The 25,000-nt window shown below is 42.9% G+C and overlaps 1 protein-coding gene across 7 annotated transcripts in view; it reads left to right on the forward strand.

The window, feature by feature from the left end:
* The window catches only part of LOC142493984 (transducin-like enhancer protein 4), a 118,509-nt gene that overhangs the window by 29,505 nt on the left and 64,004 nt on the right, over positions 1-25,000 (forward strand). For 4 of the 7 annotated variants that reach the window (XM_075598836.1, XM_075598841.1, XM_075598819.1 and 1 more), the window contains exons 5-6: positions 2,101-2,163; positions 9,057-9,131. The exons of 1 other annotated variant lie outside the window; for it this stretch is intronic. In XM_075598836.1, the coding sequence (XP_075454951.1) occupies positions 2,101-2,163; positions 9,057-9,131 (138 nt within the window). The remainder of the gene's footprint in view (positions 1-2,100; positions 2,164-9,056; positions 9,132-25,000) is intronic. 2 more of the 7 variants (XM_075598843.1, XM_075598844.1) reach the window with 1 other exon arrangement.

Raw genomic sequence — 25,000 nt, forward strand, 5'->3', positions numbered from 1 at the left:
ATCTGAAATCTGGTGTGTGGTTGGGCTCAGATAAAGGGGGTCATATGTATAAAGTCCTATGGTGTATACTGTATAAGGATAAACTGTATATGAACAATCTAGCCCCACATGTCACCTATATGCACAACCTCCCTAGAGCAACACACACATGCAGTCTTGTCCCAATATCCGTAAGAAGAGAGGAAGAAGTACTCCCAGTCTGAGGCAGTCCGGTACCAGTCTGGTACCAGTGCGTGCATCACGCTGACAGCATGCTTAGAGGAATCCAGTGGATATAAAAGCAGAGCACAACATAGCAAAGATATGAGACTACATTAAAAACACCTTTATTTACTCTGGTGACAGCATGGACAAACAGGTCGTTACTCTAACGCGTTTCAAAGAAAAATCGTGAAATGCGTTAGAGTAACTGACCTGTTTTTCCATGTTGTCAGCAGAGTAAATAAAGGTGTTTTTTATTTTGGTCTTTTGTGTGTAGCCCCATACCGTATCTTTGGTATGCTGTGCTCCGCTTTTTTTATCCACTGGATTCCTCTATACATTGCAAATACCAATTACATATATTAAAAAAAATACACAACATTACATAGATGAAATGAATGATTCCATGGATCTACTTTAGCAGATTGATTGGTATTAATTTGATTATATACGTAGATTGTTTAAAATGAAACTATTGTTAATCAACAGGTTTATGAATATAAAGATTGTCTAAAGGTACCATAATAATTGATGATCCAAAAGACATGAATTGAAATATATCTGTGGACAGTATAAGCACAGCAAAATGTAGAAATTGAATAGATATCTATAAATGACAATGACATAGATAATCTCATTTTCAGAGATATATCCACTTCACTGAATAGTTTATAGCCTTACGTTTAACCGGATAGATACAAATGAGTATCTACAACACATTTCCCAGTGTGAGACACGTTTTGGGAAGAAGCGAGAAATATACTCTGTCAATGTGAGCGTTACTCTGATTTTTACATATCAGGCTGCGGCCCCGCTGCACACGCGCCTGCAGCAGAGTCCCCCGGTCTGCAGGGGGAAAGACGGGGGAGGGGGCGTGATGGGGGCGCGGACGTGACGTCACCCGGCAGGTTCACCCTCATTGGCTGAACCCCCAGGGGGTGTGGCCTAGCGCTCCGTCACGACTCCTGCTCTCAATTTTCTTAAGACCAAGAGATTGTCTGCTCAGCGCGGCGCCCGGCCCAATTGTGGGGCGGATCTTGTCCCCTGCAGCGTCCGCCACAGCGGATGCTGCAGTAGCCAGCCGGTGGGACCTGGCCTAAGTTGGACTTTTTCAGACGAGGCTTCACAATCCTTATGTTATCCACTGTGGGAGCGGAGGAGTAAAGAAACCTTCTAGTGCCTGGGCTCAGGCACTTTCATGCAAGTGCAAACCTCACCACCGAATCTGCTGAAGATTTCTGTGAAAGTTGCTTGAAGTGTTTGAGAATTTGATCACGTGGATCAAACGACCGTCCGAATGCTTAGAATAAACTGTAATGTCAGGCTTCTTTTCGCATCCTTCACGGTAGTATTCTGCTATATTTATTTTGCCCGTGTTGTCTTACACAGCCTCATTCCGTCTGTGCTATCTATTAACTACATGTAAGATAAGCTATACATACTTGAGCAGTTAACTCGTTAGATGGTGTCAAATGCCTTGCGGATGTGCACATTAATGAGTCGCTGTCAGGTTTTAAAGCTGACTTGGCAGCCTCTGCAGGTTTCAATGGTCCACTGACTTCGCTCTAAAGAATTACGAAAAGAAAAAAAAAGGCAAATTATGAATGGAATTTTTTTTGACTGTGCTTCCATCGAAACAAAAAAACTTTTTGCAAAACCAGCCTTATTAACACTGCTGAGCGGAACCGTTTGGGCTCCCGCCCCCCACCTACTGCAAGTTTCTGGTTCCTGCGTAGCTCAATGATCCTGTGCTCCATTTTTAGGTGTTTATTTAGAGAGCGTACAGTTGGTATACATAATTCAATATATCAAATGTTAATACATTCTGTCTCAGGAACAAGGTTTTTGCGAAATGCTTTGCTTAATGAAATGCTCTTATTTCTCTTCCTCCCTCTGCAGGCAGAAATTGTCAAGAGACTGAATGCTATCTGTGCACAAGTCATTCCTTTCTTGTCCCAAGAGGTAAGGGAACTTCATTTACAGGCACCAAGCTAAGTGATGCCATTTAAATGACATAAAGGGGTTAAAAAAAAAAAGAAGATAAACTTGCCTTCATTTATTTTTTGCCTTTTCTCCTCCCATCTTGTGAATCTAATGCCACTTGTATTTCATTTCCTTGCTGTTCCACTCATTTCCACCTCAGCATCTTGTTTAAAATTCAGCACAATATCATTTAAATGCACTACTACAGTGAGAAAAGTTGCAATGCGCTTGGCGTAATGCAGAGGGTATTTCTGTCACGTACGCTCGGTGTGGCTCAGAGTTATGGCTATCAAAATGGCATCTACTAGAGTAGATTAAAAAAATAAAAAATAAACAATAAAATAAACCTGCCAGAATGGGCCGAGAGCTGTTCTCTCCGCCTGGCGATTGGCATTAAATGATGATATCTCCTAACCTGAAAGGAAAGGGGAAAAAAAACTGGGGCTCCAAAAATTTGAGATTCACTTCCAAATGAAAGAAAAACTGGTGTGTTTCGTTTATCCAGCATACTTTCTATGAGAATTGATAGCAATAATGTAGAAACCCTTTAGCAAGCATTTAATCAGATGAGATATGTGTGAGTAGTCTTCTGGAGGTATTAGCATTGGACTTTGGTCCCACCCTAATTAGAGTTTATCTTGGACCTTTTAAACTGTCCCAAAGCATAGAGATAACCTCCTATATTACAAAGACAGTCCAGTACACTTTGATAAAGCCCTTTTGGGTGAAACATGGCAGTGTAGTCTCTCCATTTTTTTTACAATAAATCGTTTTTTTTGTCATCCTCTTTGCTTCATTATATTTTTGTGGTTCTGCAGTCTTCTTGGCATCATGCCAGGTTTTTCTACCTTCTGATTGGCATTAGAGGAAAGTTCTGAAAGTAAACAGAATAAATGAAGCGTTTCGCTCACTTTTTTTTAATTTTAATTATGTATGAAGTCGCCTTTCTTTTAAAATAAATTTTTACATATCGTGTAGATTGAGTGTTCTTGGAAAATGCAAGATCCAGTCGGCCAGTGAGCTTACTTTTCTTGGTACCACTTTTTCCTAGAGTGAGGCTGTCTTGGCAGAAGTTGAGTTCACTGGCTGGCCTGGGGTCTGAGGGGGGAATCTTACTTTTATAGTTACTGTACGAGTCAACAATAAAGTAGCTGCCAATGATTAATCCTTGTGTGGGAACTTGTATTTGTTATTAGCGATGCTCCAGGTGTGGCAGGCAGGAAGGTCAAATTATGTATAGCAACAGGATACCTGCGTAAGATTATTATTATTTTATTATTTGTGTTAGTAGTTTTGTTTTATTAAATATTTTTGGAATACATTTGTGGGTTACCTGGACATGGAAAGAAACTGGGTTCCTTGCAGGGTACAGCAATTATGTAAACATCATTCATTACGGGGGCTAAATACAAGTGGTCCTCGCTGTCTGTCGGTCCATTATCTGTCGAAATATATTGCATTCCACTGAACGGATTATCCGCCGCTCGTCGCCACCGCCGCGGATTAACATTGGACCCGCAATCAGACGATTTGCTATCTGACGGTGGTTTGCGGGACGGATTCCGGCGGATAACCGAGGACCGCCTGTATATCAAACCGTGCTAATGGCAAATATTTTACTGCTGTTTGTTTTTGATAATGAATGACAAATTGTATGTCTTGGGGGGCTGGGGGGGGGGGGCTTCTGAATAAGGGATGTCAATCAAGTGTTTACTTTACCCCACCGTGTCCTAATTGGAGAACCAATACAGATAAAGGGTGGGCAGTGTGTGCAAAGTGTTGTTGAACAACATTCAATTTGTAATGAATTATCAAAGGAAGAAAAGACGCCAAAGCAGGGGTTGTATTTAGTATGGGTTATATTTGTTTCGGGAAGCCAATTAGACTTAAATTCTTTTATAAAAGCTTGTTTTCTGGCCTGCGATGTGGGATTGCAACTTTACAAATAGCACAGCTCATGTCTTACATTTTGACTTAAACATATCCCCTTACCTAATATTCTATGGACAGGGCATCTTAATACGGCAAGTTGCATTTACAAATAGTTGAAGCCCAAACAGTGTGTGACATACGGTATAATGTTCCCTGCCAGTTTAGAAAAAAGATAAGTATGTCAAAGGAATGTTATCCGGGCAACTTCAAACTTGCTAAATATTTGAGATGGGAATTTAACAGCCTTGACACCAAACATAACTCGGCCTCTTATCCTTTATAATTGAAATCACAAATCTTGCCACAATTAGAGGGACATGACTTCAATCATAGTTATATTTCTTTAACTCTGCACTTGATTCCAGAGCTTTGTTGCAGATATGAAAACACAAATCATCAAATCATAAGTACTGTATATGTATGTATGTAAACCATATACACAATGCGGTATAGAGAATTGTATTCATTTATGAAATGTTTTACGAGGAAGTTATACAGTGAGAGTTGCCTCTCGTTTTCAAGTACTGTATCAACTCTGGACACAGTTATGATAACAATACAGGGTATTGAACAGGGTTATACATTATATATACATTAAATGAACAGGGTTATACATTATATTTGAAGACATTGCATGAACTGTTAGAGATAATATGTTATTGGTGTATGTGACAGTTACAGACCAGATTAAAATGTGAGACAACTGAAGGCACAATAAGTTTCTGTCTTGAAGTCTATACATTCTAATTTTGGTGCCTGGGACACGGGGAGGAATACAGAATTGGACAAAGTTGCAAGGAGAGTTGACACTCTAATTACAACGTGGTTCACCCCCTGCAAAGCAACAGTATAGTAACAAGTGTCATTACCACTAACATTCTCCTTCAGCCCAAATAATCAATACCAATGGGCAAGATTTAATCCCTTATCCCTGCCATTGCATGTCAATTACCTGTATTATAAAGATGGAATGCGTACATTAAATTGGTATTCCAGTTTAATAGAAGTCATACTTGTTAACGACTTTTATCCCCTTGGTCCGTATGTTGGACTGTCTTGGTAGGGTATGGTCATTTCCAAGAGTTGGATTGGTGACTAGTGTTCATGTAGTTTGCCCAGAGGAGGTGAAGGTGAGCTGACACAGGTCTGAGCAACATACCATATTCATGTGCAGCTCCGGGTAGAGGGAGGGGAAGATGCAAAGGAACCACATTTTGCTTTGACAGAGGGCCCGGCACAGGTTGGGCATATTGCTCAGTGCCTCTGAACAACTGCGACTACCCTCTACATCTTGGACTGACTGTGCAAATTGAGGAGGTGGAGGACGTGGGTTGGATGAGAGCATAACTTAATTTAGCAGAAGTACAGTAGCCGAGCCGCTCAGGCTACCAGAGATAATAGACAATGTACCAAGTCGTAATATACCATAGGATTGTTCCACCCCCTGGGAAATGCGGCAAGTTATTGTACGAGTTACTTGACAAGGCTTTAACGGTCTATATGTAGCACTAAATACTGAGATTACCATTCCTAACAGTCTAGTAAAAGCAATCGATATGTTAGGCTATTGCGCCTAAGAAACCTGTTAAATTATAAAAACAACAAAAGTGGCCAAGGTGTTACATGGATGAGTAATTTGATTTTATTGCATCTCCATCGGTGTATGCACTTTCCAATGTTGTGATGAGTGTGCTCGTTACAATTTGACACTCTTCTGATGGTTAATGCGATTGGCCCCTTGGGTTTTGCAAACATACCGAGCAGCACTGCAGTTTGCATCAACCATTAAACAATTTGGGAAGGGTGGTTGTAAGTATTTTTTTTTTACCTGCCTAAGCATTGACAAGTTTTAATTTTTCTTTGTCTCGAGTCCGTGTGAACAAAACACCTCATATTTAATAATTCCTTTTTACGCATATTTATATTTTAAATAATTTTAATAAAATTTAGCACATTCCTTTCCTTTTTTGTGTATATCTATATCCTCCTTAGTGTTTTATTTCCCCTTGTATTTTGTTGAACAGATTGTAACACCATTCACCTAACTGGCTAAGCTGATTTTAATCACGCCTCATTAACCAATGAGTTCTGATTTGCTTGCTAAACATATAGGACTGGTCCGGATGGGGAGTGGACCTAGTTCAAATAAAAGCAAAGAAATGTAGTATTTGCTTTACTATTCACAGTTGTAGCTTGTTTAAGACTTTGATCTTTACATTTGTAGAAAACGGTTTTGTTGCGACTTGTACACATCTTTAAGGTTTAGATGCAGGCTGCCAAACTGGACTTCCTATTTTTCCTCAACATTCAGATGTCAATGACTTTTACACTCTGGGAACTTTGGCATCCTGCTGTAATCTATCTCTATTATCTCTGTGTGTGTGTGTGTGTGTGTCTATCTATATAGCTATCTATTTATCTATAACTCTGTGTGCCCATATATGTCTGTATACACACACCTCTATACACGCACATAAATGGGAGTATTGGTATATAGCCAACATCTGTATAACCAAACCACTGGAATTGCTGCATGTTTAACCCTTTGCATGCTGGTCCTGAGCAAAAGGGGTGCAGATCTTTGGATGCTCATCATCCATCTCAGGGCTGTCATGTTGGGCACATGCAGGTTGTATTGGCTCCAGATGGAATGAGGTGCAGCTAAGCAGGAACTAACAAAGTGGTCAATGACCTACTTCCAGCAAAATCTTAGGATCAATTCTCCTTACTTATTCTCCTTGATATCTCTACTGCCTTTGTCACTATTGATCACCGCTTTCCCCTGAACACTCTTAACTGTATTGGTCTCCCAAGTTCACGGCCCATCTAACCACTCCTTCACGGTTTCCTTTTGGTGTGTCCTCTGCACTCTCATTTTCTGATGGGATCCTACAAGGCTTTGCCTTAGGCCCTCTGCTCTCCTCACTTTGCTCTCCTCACTCTATACATCTTCTCTTGATGAACCAATATTCATTTGGAGTATCATCTCTATGCTGATAATATCCAAATCTACTGCTCCTTCTCTTCTCTCCAGTCTTGTCACTGTGTCTCTCCGCTGTTGCATCCTGGATGTTCCACTAATACTTTAAGCTCAACGTATCCAAAACAGAACTCCTAATTGTCCCCTTATTCCACTTCCAGCCCTACACCCAAATTCTCCGTCACCATAAATAACACCATAACCTCGTCAACACCTAAAGCCTGCCTAGGGATTGTCTTTGACAGACTTTGGTGTCATTCACTAAGTCCTGCAGCCTAAACCTACGGAATATTGCTAAAATACACCATTTTCTCTACCAAAAGTTGTCTCGCCTAGATGACCGCAACCTCCTCCTTAGCATTCCCCTCATCCGACTGTCCCCACTCCAATGCATCAACATGCGGCTGCTAAAACTCTTCTCCCTCATTGACTGCTTTTCATCTCCTGTTTCACCATGCATATCCCTACACTGGCTTCCCATGTCCTCTAGAATTACATTTATAATTATAACTCGTATATAGAAATCCCTCAACAATACTGCATCCCCTTACATCTCAGTCCTCGTCTCCAAATACTTCCTTAAACACGCCCTCAGTTCTGCCCATATCCTGTACCTCTCATCCTCAACCGGCTACAAGACCTCTCCCATGCCACAACCCTTCTCTGGAATTCCCTACCATGCACCATCAGACGCTTCCTCGGCTTTCAGCCCCTGAAAACTCGCCTCTTCTTCTTCTTTTAAGCCTTTCTGACACACGACTGACATACTGTATACACTACCCATCCTGTGGCATACTCCGTCTCACAATGAGCTGCCACTTATACCTTTTTGTTTTCACTGAGCCACTTATTCTTCAGATTGTAAGCTCACTAATGTGGCCCTCCGTACCTTTTTGTATTGGTCTGCGTTCATTTGTTCTTCTTTAATGCCATTCTGTGTGTTGTATGTTTGTTATTCCCGTGTTGTACTGCGCTGCGGAATATGCTGGCGTTTTATAAATGATGGGTAAAGTGTATAGAGGCAACAGGACTTGTGATAAATTCATGTTGTCTAATGAGTATATAAACCGTCCCGCACCTGTTCTAATTAGCTGAAGTTTCTGAGCCTCAACTAGTGGAATCGGCAGGGACAGTGGACCTCTCCTCTCTGAACATTCAAGCTGAGGAAAACCGCAGAAATGCTGATACAAAACCCGCAAACGTCTGCATGCATACATGAAATATACAATGGTAACACCATTTTCTGAGCCATTATTACTCTCATCACTTCTGATCTCTGGTCAAAAACACTTTTAGCTTTGCCACTTCATCAGGTCTTCAAATAAAGTGTTAATGTATTGACATGGATATTCACCATTGTATATTCCATATATCTGTCTATTCCTGTGCACATAAGAAGTGCCATCAGCAATGGTGCTTTTAGATTGAGAGCCGTTTGGTGAAAAGATAGGCACTGGCAGGAATGAATCGCCTGATGCTCAATGAGTACATTCTGTAACCGTTATATAAAAATTTTCCCTTCTAAAACACTATGGTCTGATTGGGTCCTGTTTTGTATTGTCAACCAACCTTTCTGAAGCCACTGCAGCTTTTTCTCAGTATCCAACCATCTTAAATCTTTATCTTTCCCCTTGTCTTATTAACGTCTGCAATATATTGAAATGCAAGTGTTAAACGTTTCTTTTAATAGAAGCCCGTGTGTTTGCACATTGTGGGGAGGAACGTGGAAAGGACAAGTAAATCTTGTGGCGCTATGGGAAGTGCTTTAGAGTAGCAGACTTACTGTATTTTCCTTGTTGTAATGCAAGCTCTCAAAGGGCCTCCAGCTGGAATGATGCCCATCACTTTGCCTTTTGTTTTGGTAGCATTTAGAAGGAGTATCCAGGAAAGGGAAAACTATATGATACAGAGCAGAAAACAAACTATTTTTATCTGTTTTCTGATTTGTTTTCACTTTCAGCACCAGCAGCAAGTGGTACAGGCTGTGGAACGTGCCAAACAAGTGACCATGGCAGAGCTGAACGCAATTATTGGGGTATGTTGTCTCTCCATTATAGCTCATTTTTTCAGTGGGGGAATTGTGTTTACATTTGGTTACATCAACCACTTAAAGCAGCAGTCCTCTACCCCCCAAAAAAATAAAATTAAGTTGTATTATAAGCTGTTGCTGACCTAGATCTTTAAAAAAAAAAATCCCCCAGCTCTTTAATTTTTGCAGACACCTGTCAATAAAATCACCATGGCATCCTCCGTTGTTTAATGGCGTGAGGATGGCATTAGCCATTTTGATCTCCCAGGAAGGCCAATTGTCGGCAAATGATGCCTCCAAAATGTAACGACAGAACTTAAAGTGTGTGCCCCTGCGAAATCTATCAGCAAAACGACTTCACAGTAGTAAAAAGAAAGGGAACATTTTATTTTTGTTTGGTGAGTAGAGGGGATTGCTGCTTGAACACTTTCGATGCCGGATTCCCAGTGGCACTGTTGGTGCCCCTGGACTCCCGGGACCGCGGCCTCGTGATTGCTTGGGGTAGCGATCACGTGGTCACAGCCAGACCCCCAGTGATGTGAACAGAAAGGCAGGGTCCTCCGCTTCTGTTCCCATCACATCGGAGTGGTAAACACGATCTCTCCTTAGGAAACGAGCAACAATTACATGACGTTCCCTGAACGTTATAACGCCCCTTACAGTGACGGCACTTGTGATGTTCATGGAACATCACAAGGGCAGCCTAAGGGTTGTGTTATTGGAGCAACCAGTGCAGTCCTCTGTCCCTGATGGGGACCTGCTGTGATGTAACTCCGGGTTAACACCAGATCTGTATTGGTGGAAACCTTTGGACTGTTGCAGTAAAAAAAAAAAAAAAAAAAAAAAATTATAGTAATTATGGGCTACTAATGACAACCATGAAGTAATCCTTTAACAGGGCAGTTCAACCAAACAGCAGGAAAAATGTTTATTTTTTAATGTTATCTAGAAAAATAATGTACAGACCGGAACCTCCCCTATCTCCCCCCCCCCCCCTGAATTTCTTTATAGGTGATGATAATCCGTGCGTGCTCTCCTCATGTAGGAACATTGATACCCCAACAGAGATGTCCCCTGCAGATCTCACTGCATGACAGCGAAGTTGCAGTGTGCGTGTAGCTTTGAGGTCTGCGGGGGGGCGTCTGGCAGTGTTCCCGACGGAACAGAGCAGGCATTGATTTACGAAGGCTATCATCACCAATACCAATGTTTCTCAATCCGGCTTCCGCGGCCCAAAGGGGAAAGCTCTGCTCATTTCTCAATGGGCACACCCTACGCTGCCTGGAGACATAGAGGCTGCGATCTGTCTCAGCCCGGCACAGAGAAGAGCGAAGCATCTCTATCTCTACATACAGCAGGATGTACCCGCTGATATGTTTGAGGTCTGTGGGAAGGTGCGAGGAAAGAGTGATGGCTGTTTGGGGAGGGTGGTGGGAGGTTAGTGATTTTTTTTTTTTTGTTTGTTTTTGGTGTGGGGATGGTGTAGTGTTTGGATCCGGGAGTTAGGAACAAGTTCATACACCTTAAGGCATGAGTGTTTGGTGGGATTATTTATCCATTCTGATGACTTTTTTATTACAACACAATGGTCCCAACCAATGAAAGAAGGTACCTGTTTTGACAAAAGAATGTATTTGTTTTTCGGAATGTCAGAAAACGATTTATTTTCTTAAATGGCATTGACCGTAGAACCGAAGAACTTACAATCAAATATTGGTGCCTTTTTAAGTCATATAAAGTGACTTGCCTAAGTTCCCAAGGAGAGCCGACACTGGTATTTTTAGACACATTTTACCACAAAACAATGCCTTCAGCCCAACTTTAGTTAGTTTTCGTTTACATTGCTTGTATGATCTCATGTTTAATATGCTGCAATGAAGTGTGTGTGTGTGTGTGTGTGTGTGTGTGTGTGTGTGTGTGTGTGTGTGTGTGTGTGTGTGTGTGTGTGTGTGTGTGTGTGTGTGTGTATACATGCATCTCAAAATAATATACAGTGAGTAGGTCGAAGAAGAAATCTGCTCCGTTCAAGTGAATGGGGCCAACGTTTTCTCCAGCTTGTTAAATATGGGCCTTGGAGCACAGTGTTTGGCTTTAAAAACAACAACCCACAATTCCCTTCCTTAAAACTGCTTCCCTGCTTGAGGGGATCCCTCACACACAAAGCTGGCCATATGTTGCTGGCCATTTCGTGTGTGTGTGTGTGTGTGTGTGTGTTAAAATGATTTATATGCATCCTGTATAATTTAATGGGTGACATCGGCACTATCTTCCAAAGTTAAACAAATAACAACAAAAAACCTAAGACAAACATTAATGGACTATTCTCCTGCCTCTCCCACCCTTTGTTCTTTACTTCACAAAAAAACCCCAGAAGAAAATAAAAAGTAAATCATGTCCCGTTTGCATTAGTAATGGCAGCTGTATATTATTACCATGTTCTGTCAGACTGCAGATCTGGGCAGTCATTCTGTTTACATTTACAATACAAGTAAGGAAAAACAATTAAATATTGTCTTTAACATCACAATGTAGAGGTGAGAAATCATGGTTTAATAACACATTATTCACATCTATAATTATACAGCTGGTGCAAGCCACTAAGTTATTCTAATGAAGACACTACAACTGTACTTTTTCTTCTTCGCCCCCTCCCAAATGCTTTTTTTCCCCCTTTTGTGTATAGATTATACATAAAAGTCTTTCCCTCTTTTATTCAGTGTATCAAACACACTTTGAAATGCTAATTATTCCATTTACTTTCATTAAAATTCAAATTGTCGAGTGAAGATGTGGATAAGGGTCGCCGAATAATCAATCTGAAGTGAAGATATTACTTCAATTATGCCTCTGTCTTTTAACAAGGAAACCCGCACGCTCGCATCCTTGCTGGCGGAGGTAGAGTGCAGTGTTCTGAGTGTGGCCTCTGCTTAATGGGCTATTTCTTATTCTGTTCTGTGCCCCTTTGACCGCAGGAGAATACTGGTAGTCAATTAAGGGTTATAAATGGAGAAAGAGTAACCTTTTATTTCCTGTGAAGTTCCCCCGATAAAAAAAAAAAAAAAAAATCTGAGGGATCTGTGTTGAGCCGTAAAAAAAAAAAATAAGCATTTGCTGGCAATTCATCGAGGGCGCGAGTGGGAGGTGAAGAAAACCAGAAGGCATTTTGTGTTCTGTCCTGCCAGCCACATAGCACACCCTTTTGCTTTAAGGCTTTTTCTCCAGTTTCCACATATCCTGAAATAAGATTTGTGTTAGGAAAAAAATGGGTGTGTACACACGCACACACGCATTGAAGTGTGGGATATGAGTAGTATCTACACAAGCTTTGCACGTGTGCTGTACTGCGACTTTTTGTAATTGTAGCGTACATCTCTCACTGAGTTCATGTAGTACCATTCATCAAAAGGGAAACCATATGTAGGTGTGTATGTGTATATATTGTGGCACTTGTGCTGCGAGGTTTAACCATACACCAAAAGCTCGAAATAAGGTGTGTAAAAAACACTAGAGGTTCCCAGCGTGGGGAGATCTGTTATTGCGGGCGATTTGCAGCACGTTCCAGACGCGGATCCTACCGGGCGCCCCTGACAGACGACCACACGGAGGAATAACGGTACATCACGGTATTTACATACTATGTTCTGTGGACAGTCATATTGATGGGACTTTGTTCTATATTGTGGTGAAACTCACCCCTGCATCTCTCTTCTGCTGCACTACAAATTCTTTACCTGTAAGTAAGGATAGGGGATTGTAGCCTAATACATATATCTTTTATTCATCTAAGAGGTCTGTGCTTGTCTTCTTTATTTTTTACATATGTTTGGAGGTTCCCTGGCAGAACCTTGGGGGGGGGGGCTGAGAAACCAAGCCCTCCGAAGACAACATATTTGGACTTGTTCAACCCAAACTGTCTGGACTATTGGTAGAGCACTGGTAATCTGTTTGTTTGAAATAAGATGTGTGTGCGCACACATGCGTACCGCAGGGCCGGCCGTGCCTCTTGCGGAAAGGGTACTAGTGACATGCTGGCAGCGGGGACCCCTCCGGCAGCATAGCTACGTCATTACGTCACGGTGCTATGTGACATTGGGTCGCCATGACAACATGACGCTGCAGGAAGACTGGTGATGCTGCCGCTCCAGAGACAACCAACGACCCCCTACACACGCATACAACGCACCTTGGGGGCAGCAGTGGACCCGGCCCGGGACTCTCCAGCTCCCCCCTTTCCTGTCGGGCAGAAGTTGGATCCCGGCGCCACCCGAATTTTTTTTTTTTTTTTTTTGTAACTTAAATTTTATTACTATTTTTGGCTGAAAACACATTACATTTCATTCCATACATTTAATCAAGATGCCTTTAGCATTATCGATGCACATGAGAATCATATACAAATCATATCTAACCAGGGGAAAATGAGGGAGGAGGGGGTAGGAAAGGGGGTGGGGGGATATTGTGGGGATTGTGTTGAAGGTCTCTTCTAACATGTTGTCTATTCCTGTCTTATGCGTAAGCGCCTATCGTTTAGACTAGCCCTCTTGTTTTAGTTAGCTCCTTCTCTTTCCCTTGCGGTTCCAATCGTGAGCTTTTTGGACTCGTCCCGTATTGCGAGTCAAAGGAGAACGCATGTGCAACAAGTCCGCTGGCTCTCTACATTGTCACGGCCACAATGGGGAGTAACCCTGGACAAATTTAGATCATTTAAGTGGAGTAAGATACCACCTCATTAGGACCTTTATATGCGTTCTCCTTTAAGGTCACGCATATTGAGCTTTTTGAAGCTGCCAGCGGAATTGCTTCCTAATCCTCCGGATCGAGTTCTTCCCCTAAGTCTGCTTTGCATTTAGCGATATATGAAAGCTTCCTGTCATACCCAGTGCCAGAACGGATCATATCCTTGTACAATCGAGAGGCTAGTCCGCTTGTATCTGTTTCTAAGATACAGAGCTTTTTGAAATTCGTGAAAGGAGGGCGGGGAGTAATTTTATTATAAAAAGCCAGAATCTGAAGGTACCTACATTTTTTTTAGGGATATCTTTGTCTGACTTAATTTGATCAAAGGTTTTAATACCTATTCTACCCTCTAGATCCTTAAGTCTATCATACCCATTTAGTGTCCAGATTTTAAAATCCCTGCTATTCAGCCCCGGAGCAAAGTCCACGTTGTCGAGGATTGGCACCATTAATGAGTTTTTGGAGATCAGGGAGCATTTAAATTTAGTGGCCTCCCAAACTGCTAACGAATTGGTCATTGAGGAAAGCAGCTCTCTGATAGATCTAAGCATCTTTTTGGGGGACCAAATCAGATTTTGTAATGCTAGAGGAGAACACATCGCACCCTCCAGCTCCACCCATCATTTCTGTGATGGGTCTGTATGCCATTATATAAATATCTGTATGCGATATTTGACATAATTGGGCCGCCCTATAGTATGACAATAGGCAAGGTACTGCCAGCCCCCTCCCCCCTCCGCCATCCCCCCAGAATTGGTCTCCTTAAAATTTTACTCTCAACTCTCAGGGTCTTGCCTTTTCATATAAATTTAGATGCTGACTTCTGTATCTGGCGAACATCCTTCAGCACAACTGGTACTGGCAGGGCTTGGAATAAATAGAGAAGTCTAGGAAGCAGATTCATCTTGACACAACACATCCTTCCAAACCAGGAAATGCTATATGAAGACCACTGCCCTACATATCCTGTCCGCTTCTGTAATAGACTGGGTTAGTTTGCCCTATACAGAGTCTTGTAGCTCTTAGTGATGTAGATACCTAAATATTTAATGGTTGCCAGTTAAAGTTGATAGAGATCAGTTTTTCTAGCTCCTTGGGCAGATTCACATTTAGGGCTTCTGATTTGGCTTGGTTTATTTTTAAGCCAGATTTTATTGAATTTACCTAGCAGATTGAAGAGATTGGGCAGAGAGGTAAGAGGTTTTGATAGCACCATTATGACATCATCCGCATATAGAGCCACTTTATGCAATTAATCTTTAATTTGAATACCCAAAATATCTGGGTTCTTTCTAATTTTGGAGGCTAATGGTTCCATACATAGGGCGAATAACGGGTGCAAAAGTGGGCACCCCTATCTCGTACCGCTCTTAATCTGGAAAATATCAGAGTGGAAGCCCTGATGTGTCACCTTTTGCGGCTGGGTTAGAATACAGGGCCATAATTGCCTTTAGTAATTTACCGCTGAAGCCAAATGCCTCTAGTGTGGCTTTTAAGTATGACCAGTCTATTCTATCAAAGGCCTTTTCCGCATCCAGACAACACCATGGTCGGTATCTTTTTGTTGTTAGCCAATTCAATCAAATTAATTATTCGTCTGGTGTCTTCTGCTTGCCTATCTATAAAAGTGTAATGTTTGTGTGTGGCATTGTTTGTGGTGTTGTGCGTTTTCTGATTGGTTGGCCCCTCTCGCTGGCAAGCTCTCCCATTGGCTGAGGGGCGGGGTTTGTGACGTCACAGTGGGCTCACAGGCAATCTTCAATACTTCTCACTCGCCCGCTTCTCCTCACTGTAGGTAACCTCCCCTGGAGCTTCTCACCCCGCACCTAGCCCACACTCAGCGGGGACCGGGAGCGCCGGGGAGGAGGGGGGAACGAGCAGCCGGGGGAACATGTGCAGGGGGGGCAACACGTCACCTCCACCGGCCATTCTCCTCACCATCCGCGCGGGCCCCGTACTATCTCCTCTCAGCAGGGACTGCCGTACTACCTCCCCTCAGCGCCCCCACCACCTCCTCTGCCTCCCGGCACTGCCGCCTCAGGGGACGGGGGGGGGGGGGGCGCCAGAGCTGTGCAGAGGGTGGGGGGGGGGGGTGCGCCGAAGCTGTGCAGGGGGCGGGTGACCAGAGCTGTGCAGGGAGGGAGCGGAGAAAGACGGGAACGGAGAGAGACGGGGGGAGCGGAGAGATAGGAGGGAGCGGGACATTTTAATCCCGGGCAACGCCGGGTATATCAGCTAGTTTTTAATAAATCCTACCTGGTCAGAGTGGATCAGTCGGGGTAGAATATGGCCCAGTCTATTAGCCAATAATTTAGAATATATTTTATTGTCCGAATTTATTAGTGATATTGGCCTGTAACTCTTACAATTTGTTAGGTCCTTACCTTCCTTAAATATTAAAGAGATAGAGGCCTGGAGCATCTGACTCGGGAATGAGGCGCCCGCCAGCACTGCATTGTACATTCGCAATAGGTGTGTGGCTAAAAATTTGGCACATTTCTTATAATAAAGATTAGAAAATCCATCAGGGCCTGGTGCTTTTGAGGGCTTCAAATTTTTAATGACCTCTAGTACTTCTTCACTCCTGTAATTTTTAATGCAATATTTTTTCTTTTTGAGCCTGCTATTCGAACAGATTGCATGTTCTGAACTGCTGATTCTAACACTGCAGATCTTAAACAACTATTTGTTTGCAGGCGGTGAACAGTCCAAAACAAACCAGAATGTGTTTTTCCTAAATCTTGTTGAGTTTTTTTAATTTTTTTTACCACTTGTATTTTATTGAAATTTTGCATGTTATACAGACATTTCATGCCTTATCATTAAAAAACATATGCAAAACAGTGTCTGTTATCCATGCATTATTACTTTCAACAGATGACAACAAGACATACTGGGAAGACAAACCAACAGACACACATCACAAACCTGAGGGGTAGGGGTATCAGGGGAGGGGGGGGGGTGACCTTCCACCATGGCTCCGCTGGGTTCTCTGCGTCTTCCGGCTTTTATTTTATTTTTAAGTTGTAATAAACAAGGTTGTTTGAATAAAATTATATAACACAAAAGTAAACACTCGGTTTGACAGTTGCACAATGCAGAAAGGAACATGTTACATTTCTCCATGTTTACCTTCCTTGCAGCAAATATTGGAGAAGATTAAAGCTCCCAATAATGTAACCTCTTCACCTGGTTGTATGTATTCTATTATTTAACATGTTTTTTTTTTAGTCTCTCCACATTTTGGTTCTGAATGCCTAACAGCACAGCTGTAACAGCTGTACAACGTTTTTGTGTTTTCTATGTTTTCTATGAGTAAGGATTATTACTGTAATATGCTGCAATGCAATTTCTAAGTAATACTCTATGGGAAGAGTGCGGGCCTCTGTAAGCGCCACGCACCCCCCCAGTTTGCGCACCCCTAAACCTATTACTCACCGCTACAAATATAGAATTGCTGCACGCTGTTTCCATTATCTTAGTCTGGCTCTAAAAGGGGCAATCACAAGTAAAAAATAAATGCCTTGTTTTATAAACACCTTATCAGTCTAACCAACGTTCTTAAAAAGATTTTTACTTATTTGCATCCTTTTTAAAAGTTGATGTTTCTCTTTTCTTGGGGTCCCATAAACTCATGCCTGTCTGATACATGCACATGCATCGGCTTATAATTATTTGACATAATAACTTTAGAAGCAATGCAAAAAAAAATGACAGATAATAATTCACCTCCGGGTTAGAGGACTGGCAAACTCTACAAAGCTTTTGTTTGCAATAGATAAGTTAAATATTTAAAATGGCATATCTTGTCTGACAAATAACATATCAATCAGTTTTATAACCTATTAAATATACCGCTGTCCCCGTTGCACTTCTGTCCTAGGAGTTACTTCCCATTTACATAAGCAGCATGCATTACATCTCTAATACTAGATATTATGGCCTTTGTCGTTAGACTTTTAGTTCCCAAATCTGCAAAGCCGTGGACCATACTTTGCATTAAGTATTGACAATAGGAAGATAACAACAGAATCCACACAAGGTGCTTTCACTCTTCAGTATGTGTTGGTAAGACTGTACTCGGTACTTTATGCCGGTATACTGTTTAAGAACACATTTGCTTTTAAAATATCCCTCTAAACATCAACTGTGCTAATAATGATCATTTGATATGAGCGGCTTTTTACTTGGTAGCCAATACTTTTATTCAGAGCATTTTTCTTTAATCTGCCATTGTTGGTAAAGTGAAAGGCACCTTTCCAAACATTAACATAATGAATAGCCCTTTGTCATGTATTTTTTTTTTTTTTTTTGCTTTATTACTGTAGGTTTTTCAGGTCTGAGCTAATGTCTCAATCACAGCATTTATATGCACTTTACACTGACTGCAGAGAAGACTTAAAAAAAAACATAGACGTGTTTTTTAGTGTTATAATCTAGTGATCTTACTCATTAGTTTCAGAAATACACATGGATGTGTTGATGTTAATAGCGTTGGATGACACATACATATCGTGTGCTGCGTTTCTTCTGTTTATGGATATGTTTGCCCTGTAATTCTGCCCTCGACATTGGTTGTTATGGCTGGTTAGGTAGCAGCAGTTCTGCAAGACTGCACTAACGCTGGTCAGCAGGGGGGAGGCGCTCTGATGACCAGCTAATTATTACACAGCCTAACACATTTTGTAACATACCTTGCAGTGGTTGCATTCAGCTCCTGTAAATGTTTAACAACTTCAGTGCCAGAGGGCCAGATTTTTGTGGCTGTTACACATTTGAAGATCCATTTGCACTTTTTGCAAAGGCTGCTTTTGTGAAGGAGAACATTCCAGATTGAAATTGCTACTGCATTTATGCCTCAGTTTGAGAGATCAGGTCTGAGTTATAAGTGTGTGTGTGTGTGTGTGTATGTGTGTGTGTGTGTGTGCGTGCGCGGGAGAAGTGTGTGCCAAGTTAGGCCCATGAGGGCTACAAACAGGCTAATTTATCAAGATTTCTCAAACCTAACTTTAAATAACTGAGACGACTCATTTAGGTTTGTCTTGTTCTGTAAACCTGTTGGTTTTCCTTGAGGGTGGAGCTTGCACATGCATACATGGTCATGTTAATCTGTATTTATGTATACGTGTTTATATCTTATGTACAAATTTGTATGAGAGGGGGAGGGGGGAGGGAGATATGGATGTCTATCTATCTATTCTATCTATATCTGGCCACCTGTGTGTATGTATGAGATAGAGAGATATATCTATATAGATATATTACAGTGTTCGACAAACCTATACATTTGCTCGCCCCGGGCGAGTGGATTTAACCCCCGGCCGAGTAAATATTGGCCCAAGCAGCACACGTTTGGTACTAGGTGGCGAGTAGATTTTTTTGAAGTGAAACTTCTTTAGTGGCACCTCATCCCTAATGGGACAAAAATGGATTGTAGGGGCAGAAAATGAAACGGATGTGACGTCAAAGTGCTGACGTCACAGTGCTGGCAGATGAGGCCGGGCTGTGTTCTGGCAAATCACATGCGGCGGCGGCGCCGCGCCTAATAGGCACCGCTCCCCCCGCCGCCGCTCCTAACGGCCACCATTCCAACCACCCCCCCACACCGTTCCCCGCCCGCTGCCCGCGACCTGCTGACATCTAACTGCCGCCGCATCCCCCACACAGCCGCTGACATGCGACGGCGCCGCTCTCCCTCACCCGCTCCTCCACACCGGCAGCCGTCCTCCTCAACGCATGCGCAGAGGCTCTGTCCATATCCATGTTGTGGATGGCAGGTTTCGTGTGTGTGTGTGTGTGTGTGTGTGTGTGTGTGTGTGTGTGTGTGTGGTGTGGTTGGCAGAGGGCGCTGCTGCAAGGCAACCGGTGATTCGCTGTCACGTCCCGTCAGTTAAGGGGTCCCTTAATTCCCCTCATCCGGCACGGGCTCTGCGGTGCTGCGCGCCGTGGAGTACGCTGCTCCGTGGTGGGATAGCTGAGGCCGAGGCTCCACCCCCTGCCCTGTCACTCCTGCTTTGGTAACGGGAGGAGGGGGGTAACGGGACCACGTGTCGCCGGGGGGGCTGGGAGTCCGCAGCTCCGTGTCCGCAGCTCCGCCTGGGGTAGTGGGAGTCGGGAGGAGGGGGGTAACGGGACCACGTGTCGCCAGGGGGGGGGGCTGGGAGTCCGCAGCTCCGCCTGGGGTAGTGGGAGGGGGGGAGGAGGAGGGGTGGGGGGGCACAACACAGAGAGACATTCACACAACACAGAGAGAGAGAGACACACACTGACTGACACCCCCCCCCCCCCCCCCACACACACACACACACACACACACACACACACACACACTCACACACTGACTCACACTCACACACTGACTCACACTCACACACTGACTCACACACACTGACTCACACACGCGCGCACACACACTGACTCACACACGCGCGCACACACACTGACTGACACACGCGCACACACACACTGACTGGCACACACACACTGACTGACACACACGCGCACACACACTGACTGACACACGTGCACACACACGCGCGCACACACGCTCACTGAAACACGCGCACACACGCTGACTGAAACACGCGCACACACGCTGACTGAAACACGCGCACACACGCTGACTGACACACGCGCACACACTGACTGACACACATGCACACACTGACTGACACACATGCACACACTGACTGACACACATGCACACACTGACTGACGCACATGCACACACTGACTGACGCACATGCACACACTGACTGACGCACATGCACACACTGACTGACGCACATGCACACACTGACTGACGCACATACATACATACTCACTGACTGACACATACACTGACTGACACATGTGTGCCGAGCACGCGCGTTATAGGTCAATTTCTGCGACAAAAGTCAAAGAAGTTTCACTTGCTATGCGCGTGCACAGCACACATAGCTTTTTTTTGTGTGGCGAGTAGATTTTTTGGTGATTTGTCAACCACTGGATATATATCTCCATCTCTATCTCATACACACAGGGGTGGCCAAAAAAAAAAAAATCTGCATGAGCCAGACAGAATGTAGTTAAGCCAGTTGGTTGTTGCTCTGTTAGTGTGACACACTGATCCCCAAAAACACACTCCTCCCCCTGCCACAGTGTGACTTGAGAGCAGGGATGGACAGAGTCCTGGAGCGCTCTGACTCTCAGCACTTATGACACCCGCTCTCCGCTGGCCTCCGCACGCCACAGTAAGCGGTGCTGACTGACCAGTCGGTCCTTGCCTCGGCTTGTCATAGCGTGACCACAAATGGTTATCGGGCATGAAAGCATGCTGGGGAGCGCTGTTGGTTGTGACTGTCAGTCAACACTGAGCACAGCACAGGTGCTGGTGGTTACATTTTAGGTGTCCGTTGACCAGGTGCCTGTGATTTTTCCACCCCATACAATTGCAGTGTATGGGAGTTTGGCAGCACATTTGCCAAACACATTGAATTAATATTCTAAGAATGTAGCTGTTAATACTCCTCCATAGGAAATCATATGCATCACGATACATTAACAGAAAAGAGCGAAAATGTGCGTGTTGACAGAGCACAAATAAAATTCAGAGACCATTTATTAACCAGTGACATCAGAGCACATTTCAGTAGCCGAAATTGTTCTCTGGTGTCATTATTTAATAAATAATCACTTATTTTATATTTGTGCTGGTCAATGGGATCTTTATTAAAATGTGTGTCTAATCTATATAGATAGATATGTAGAAAATGTTATATATATATATACACACACACACACACACACACACACACACACACACACACACACACACACACACACACACACACACACATATGTAGAGGTATCAGTACCGTGTTAGCCGAGCTTCAATAATCAAAAAATAAATAGATGATACCGTTCAGTGGCGAACGAAATGCTTTTATTTCTGCGAGCTTTCGAGATACATTGATCTCTTCTTCCGGCATATATATATATATACACACACACACACACACACACACACACACACACACACACACACACACACACACACACACACACACACACACACACACACACACACACATACACACATACACACACACTGGAGTATAGCACTGTTATCTTGTTCACTGAAGGTGTAAACAGAACCTGATATATTCCATTTTACCAGTATATCTGTGGTCTGTTTCTCCTGTTAATATAAACAAAAAATGAAGGTTCCAGGGCACAACGGATTTTCAAAAGAATTTAATGAACAGGCACAACGTTTCAACCACCATGCGTGGTCTTTCTCAAGTGATCTTGAGAAAGACCACGCTTGGTGGTTGAAACGTTGTGCCTCTTCTATTAAATTCTTTTGAAAATCCGTAGTGCCCTGGAACCTCCTTTTTTGTCTGCTTTGGAGCTCGTCATTGTCAGGAACTCCCCTGTTCCAGGAGCACCGGTAACAGCATGTATCTACTATTATTCAGATTGTGGTGTGCAGAATTACCTTTACTTTTTGTGATTAACTCTCCTGTTAATATAACATGTTTTTAGTTGTCTTAATTACTACTACTGTATATGGCAGAAAATGCCTTATTGGAAAAGCATACATAGTAATGCCCTATTCTGTGTTGTATTGGTATTTCTGCTATATTGTATGGAAAGGCCATGCTTCTTTGTCGCACAGTAGGGAAAAAAAGACTCCCGGTCGCATTAAAATGCACTTGCAAGGAGATAAATTGCATTCTGATCTATATTTTCCATTTAAGGGCCATATTCATTAAAGAATGCTACACGCTAGCACATTCTAACTTGCATTTAAACTAATGAGTCTAAGGGTGTGCTGAAGCTTAGCACCCTTTAGTCAATATGGCCCTTAAATCATTGTATCTTATACATAGTCTTTTTATATGTACCAAAAAAACATTTCAGAACAGGTATGTGGTGTCCAAGTGCAAAGAAAAAAAAAAGCATTTTGGCACCAGAAATGCTGAACCTCCATTTTTAGCAGTGACATTTTAATGATAGGAAGTCTGAAAAATTATTTGCCATCAATTGTGAAGGCAATAACAAGCCTTGGTGGTTTTTCACACTCTCTGTGTTAAGTGCTTTCAGAATGACAGCGTAAACTGTGTTAGAGAACTCCAAGGAAGTAAAACTGATTAAAATGTTCATGCTTGAATGCTGCTGATGGAATAGTTCATTTGGACTTTCTATACCTCCTGCAGCTCAAGCTGAAATATTAAAATTCAGTGGATTTAAATCTCTCTCCCCTCAGCTCAGGGAAAAAAACATTACATTTTAATAGGTTTTAAACTCATAATTCATTTGCTTGGAGCAGCACGTATTAAATCTATTTAAATATTACTTAGGAGGTGATTTAAATGATTTTTGCCTTTAACATTCCATGTTCAATGTAATTCTGCTTTTGTTTGCATTAAAAAAAATCTGGGTTGTTCTGTATTCCCCCCCCCCCTCTTTTTAATAACTAGATCAACTTTTACTTCATAAAGTAATCTATTTTGAAATGGCTCTTTGGGAAATAACGAATGTCTGTCCTTTTTGCTACTGGACACACGTTGTTTCCTTACGGTTGGAGCGTTCTTGGCAAGCAAGGAAATAAGTAAAGGGAAGAGTATGCAGGGTGCCGATGTGCAAATGTATATAGATATGTATGTATATAGCACCCACAATGTACTCGGCGCTTTGCAAAATAGACAGTACAGGAAATTATGATACAAGCGCAGCAAACAATCCGGCTTTTTTTGCTTGCGCGTGAGCAGACTCGCTTTGAGGCCGCCCTTATTGCTCGCGCGTGCATACGACGGAGCGCGATGGCGGGCCGCGTTTTCTAAAGACAAAGATTTTGGTCGCGTCGGCCACGTCACGGCGGCAGTTCAGTCCAATGAGGGCGAACCAACCGCGTGATGTCACGACCGCGCACCCGCCATGCCCCCATTGCCTAAACATCGCTTTTCAGGAGCGTTCACAGATCGCTTCTGCTACAGCTGCGCCACACGGCAAGCGCTCGCACTCTCACAAACAAGCGGAGCGTATGAGCTCTGCCGAAGGGGTACAATGAGAGACTTGCTGAGACAGCAGGTGAAGGAATAAGTGCAGGAGATGGCAGTGCTTGGCCATGATGGTTGATAGGAGCGACTGTGGGTGTGAGACGGTAGCCACGAGTTGAGGCTAATGAAATGCTTCACTTAAGATGTGAGTTTTAAGTTTTGACTTAAAGGTGGGGAGAGAAGGTGCTTGGCGTATACTGAGTGTGAGGTAGTTCCACAGATAAGGCGCAGCGATAGAAAGGGGTTTAAGGTGAGAGCAATAGATAGAGGAGACAGTTATGGATCGAGCACAGGAGACGAGCAGGGCCATAACGTGAGATCAAAGCTAATATGTAAGGAGGAGCAGATAAGCGGGAGATCAGTAAAGGTAAGGAAGAGATTCTTTTGTAGGTGATCCAAAATGTAATGGGAAGCCAGGAGAGCGATTTTAAGGAGGATATGAGCAAATTCATTTGCAACTGTCCATATCAAGAAGTGGTGCCAATGTGACATTTTGAGTTGCATGGCCATGTGATTAAGGTACCACACTGAGAAATGAGAACCCCCAATTTACCTCTTTGTAACCCTACTGTATGTAAGTTAACAAATACCCTGATGCCTTGTGCACCAAATGTTTTTGTGGGGAGCAGGAATTCTTTTTTTTTTTTAATTTATTTTTCCCCCCAGTATTTTGCTATGTAACCATTATTCAATAATAAAACATAAATACATGAGGGCTATTGGACAAGATAAAGCTCTATGGTCAGTCATTGTAATGTAGCTGCAGTATCTCCTGTACAGTACTGCTGGAAACGTGATGTTTTTTTTTATTTTTTATTTTTTTTTAAACATTTGTGTTCTTGGCTATTTGGCATACCACCATATATTGTGCTAACAAAGCTCTGTGTCTATCTTTTAGGTAGATCCATAGAAATATTTATAATCCTCCTTGTCATGGCATGGATACCATCTTACTGGTGTACACGTCTCTTTGCCCGCATAGTTGTGAATCCAGAGACGAGGTGACATTGCTAGAAGCTACTTTTCACCTCCGGGTTGTCACCAATAGTTCTGCCTCACTTCCTTCACTAATGTATCCCTTTACATACAGCCATA

Source organism: Ascaphus truei, chromosome 1 (assembly GCF_040206685.1).
Source record: "Ascaphus truei isolate aAscTru1 chromosome 1, aAscTru1.hap1, whole genome shotgun sequence".
In the NCBI taxonomy this organism is placed as follows: domain Eukaryota; kingdom Metazoa; phylum Chordata; class Amphibia; order Anura; family Ascaphidae; genus Ascaphus; species Ascaphus truei.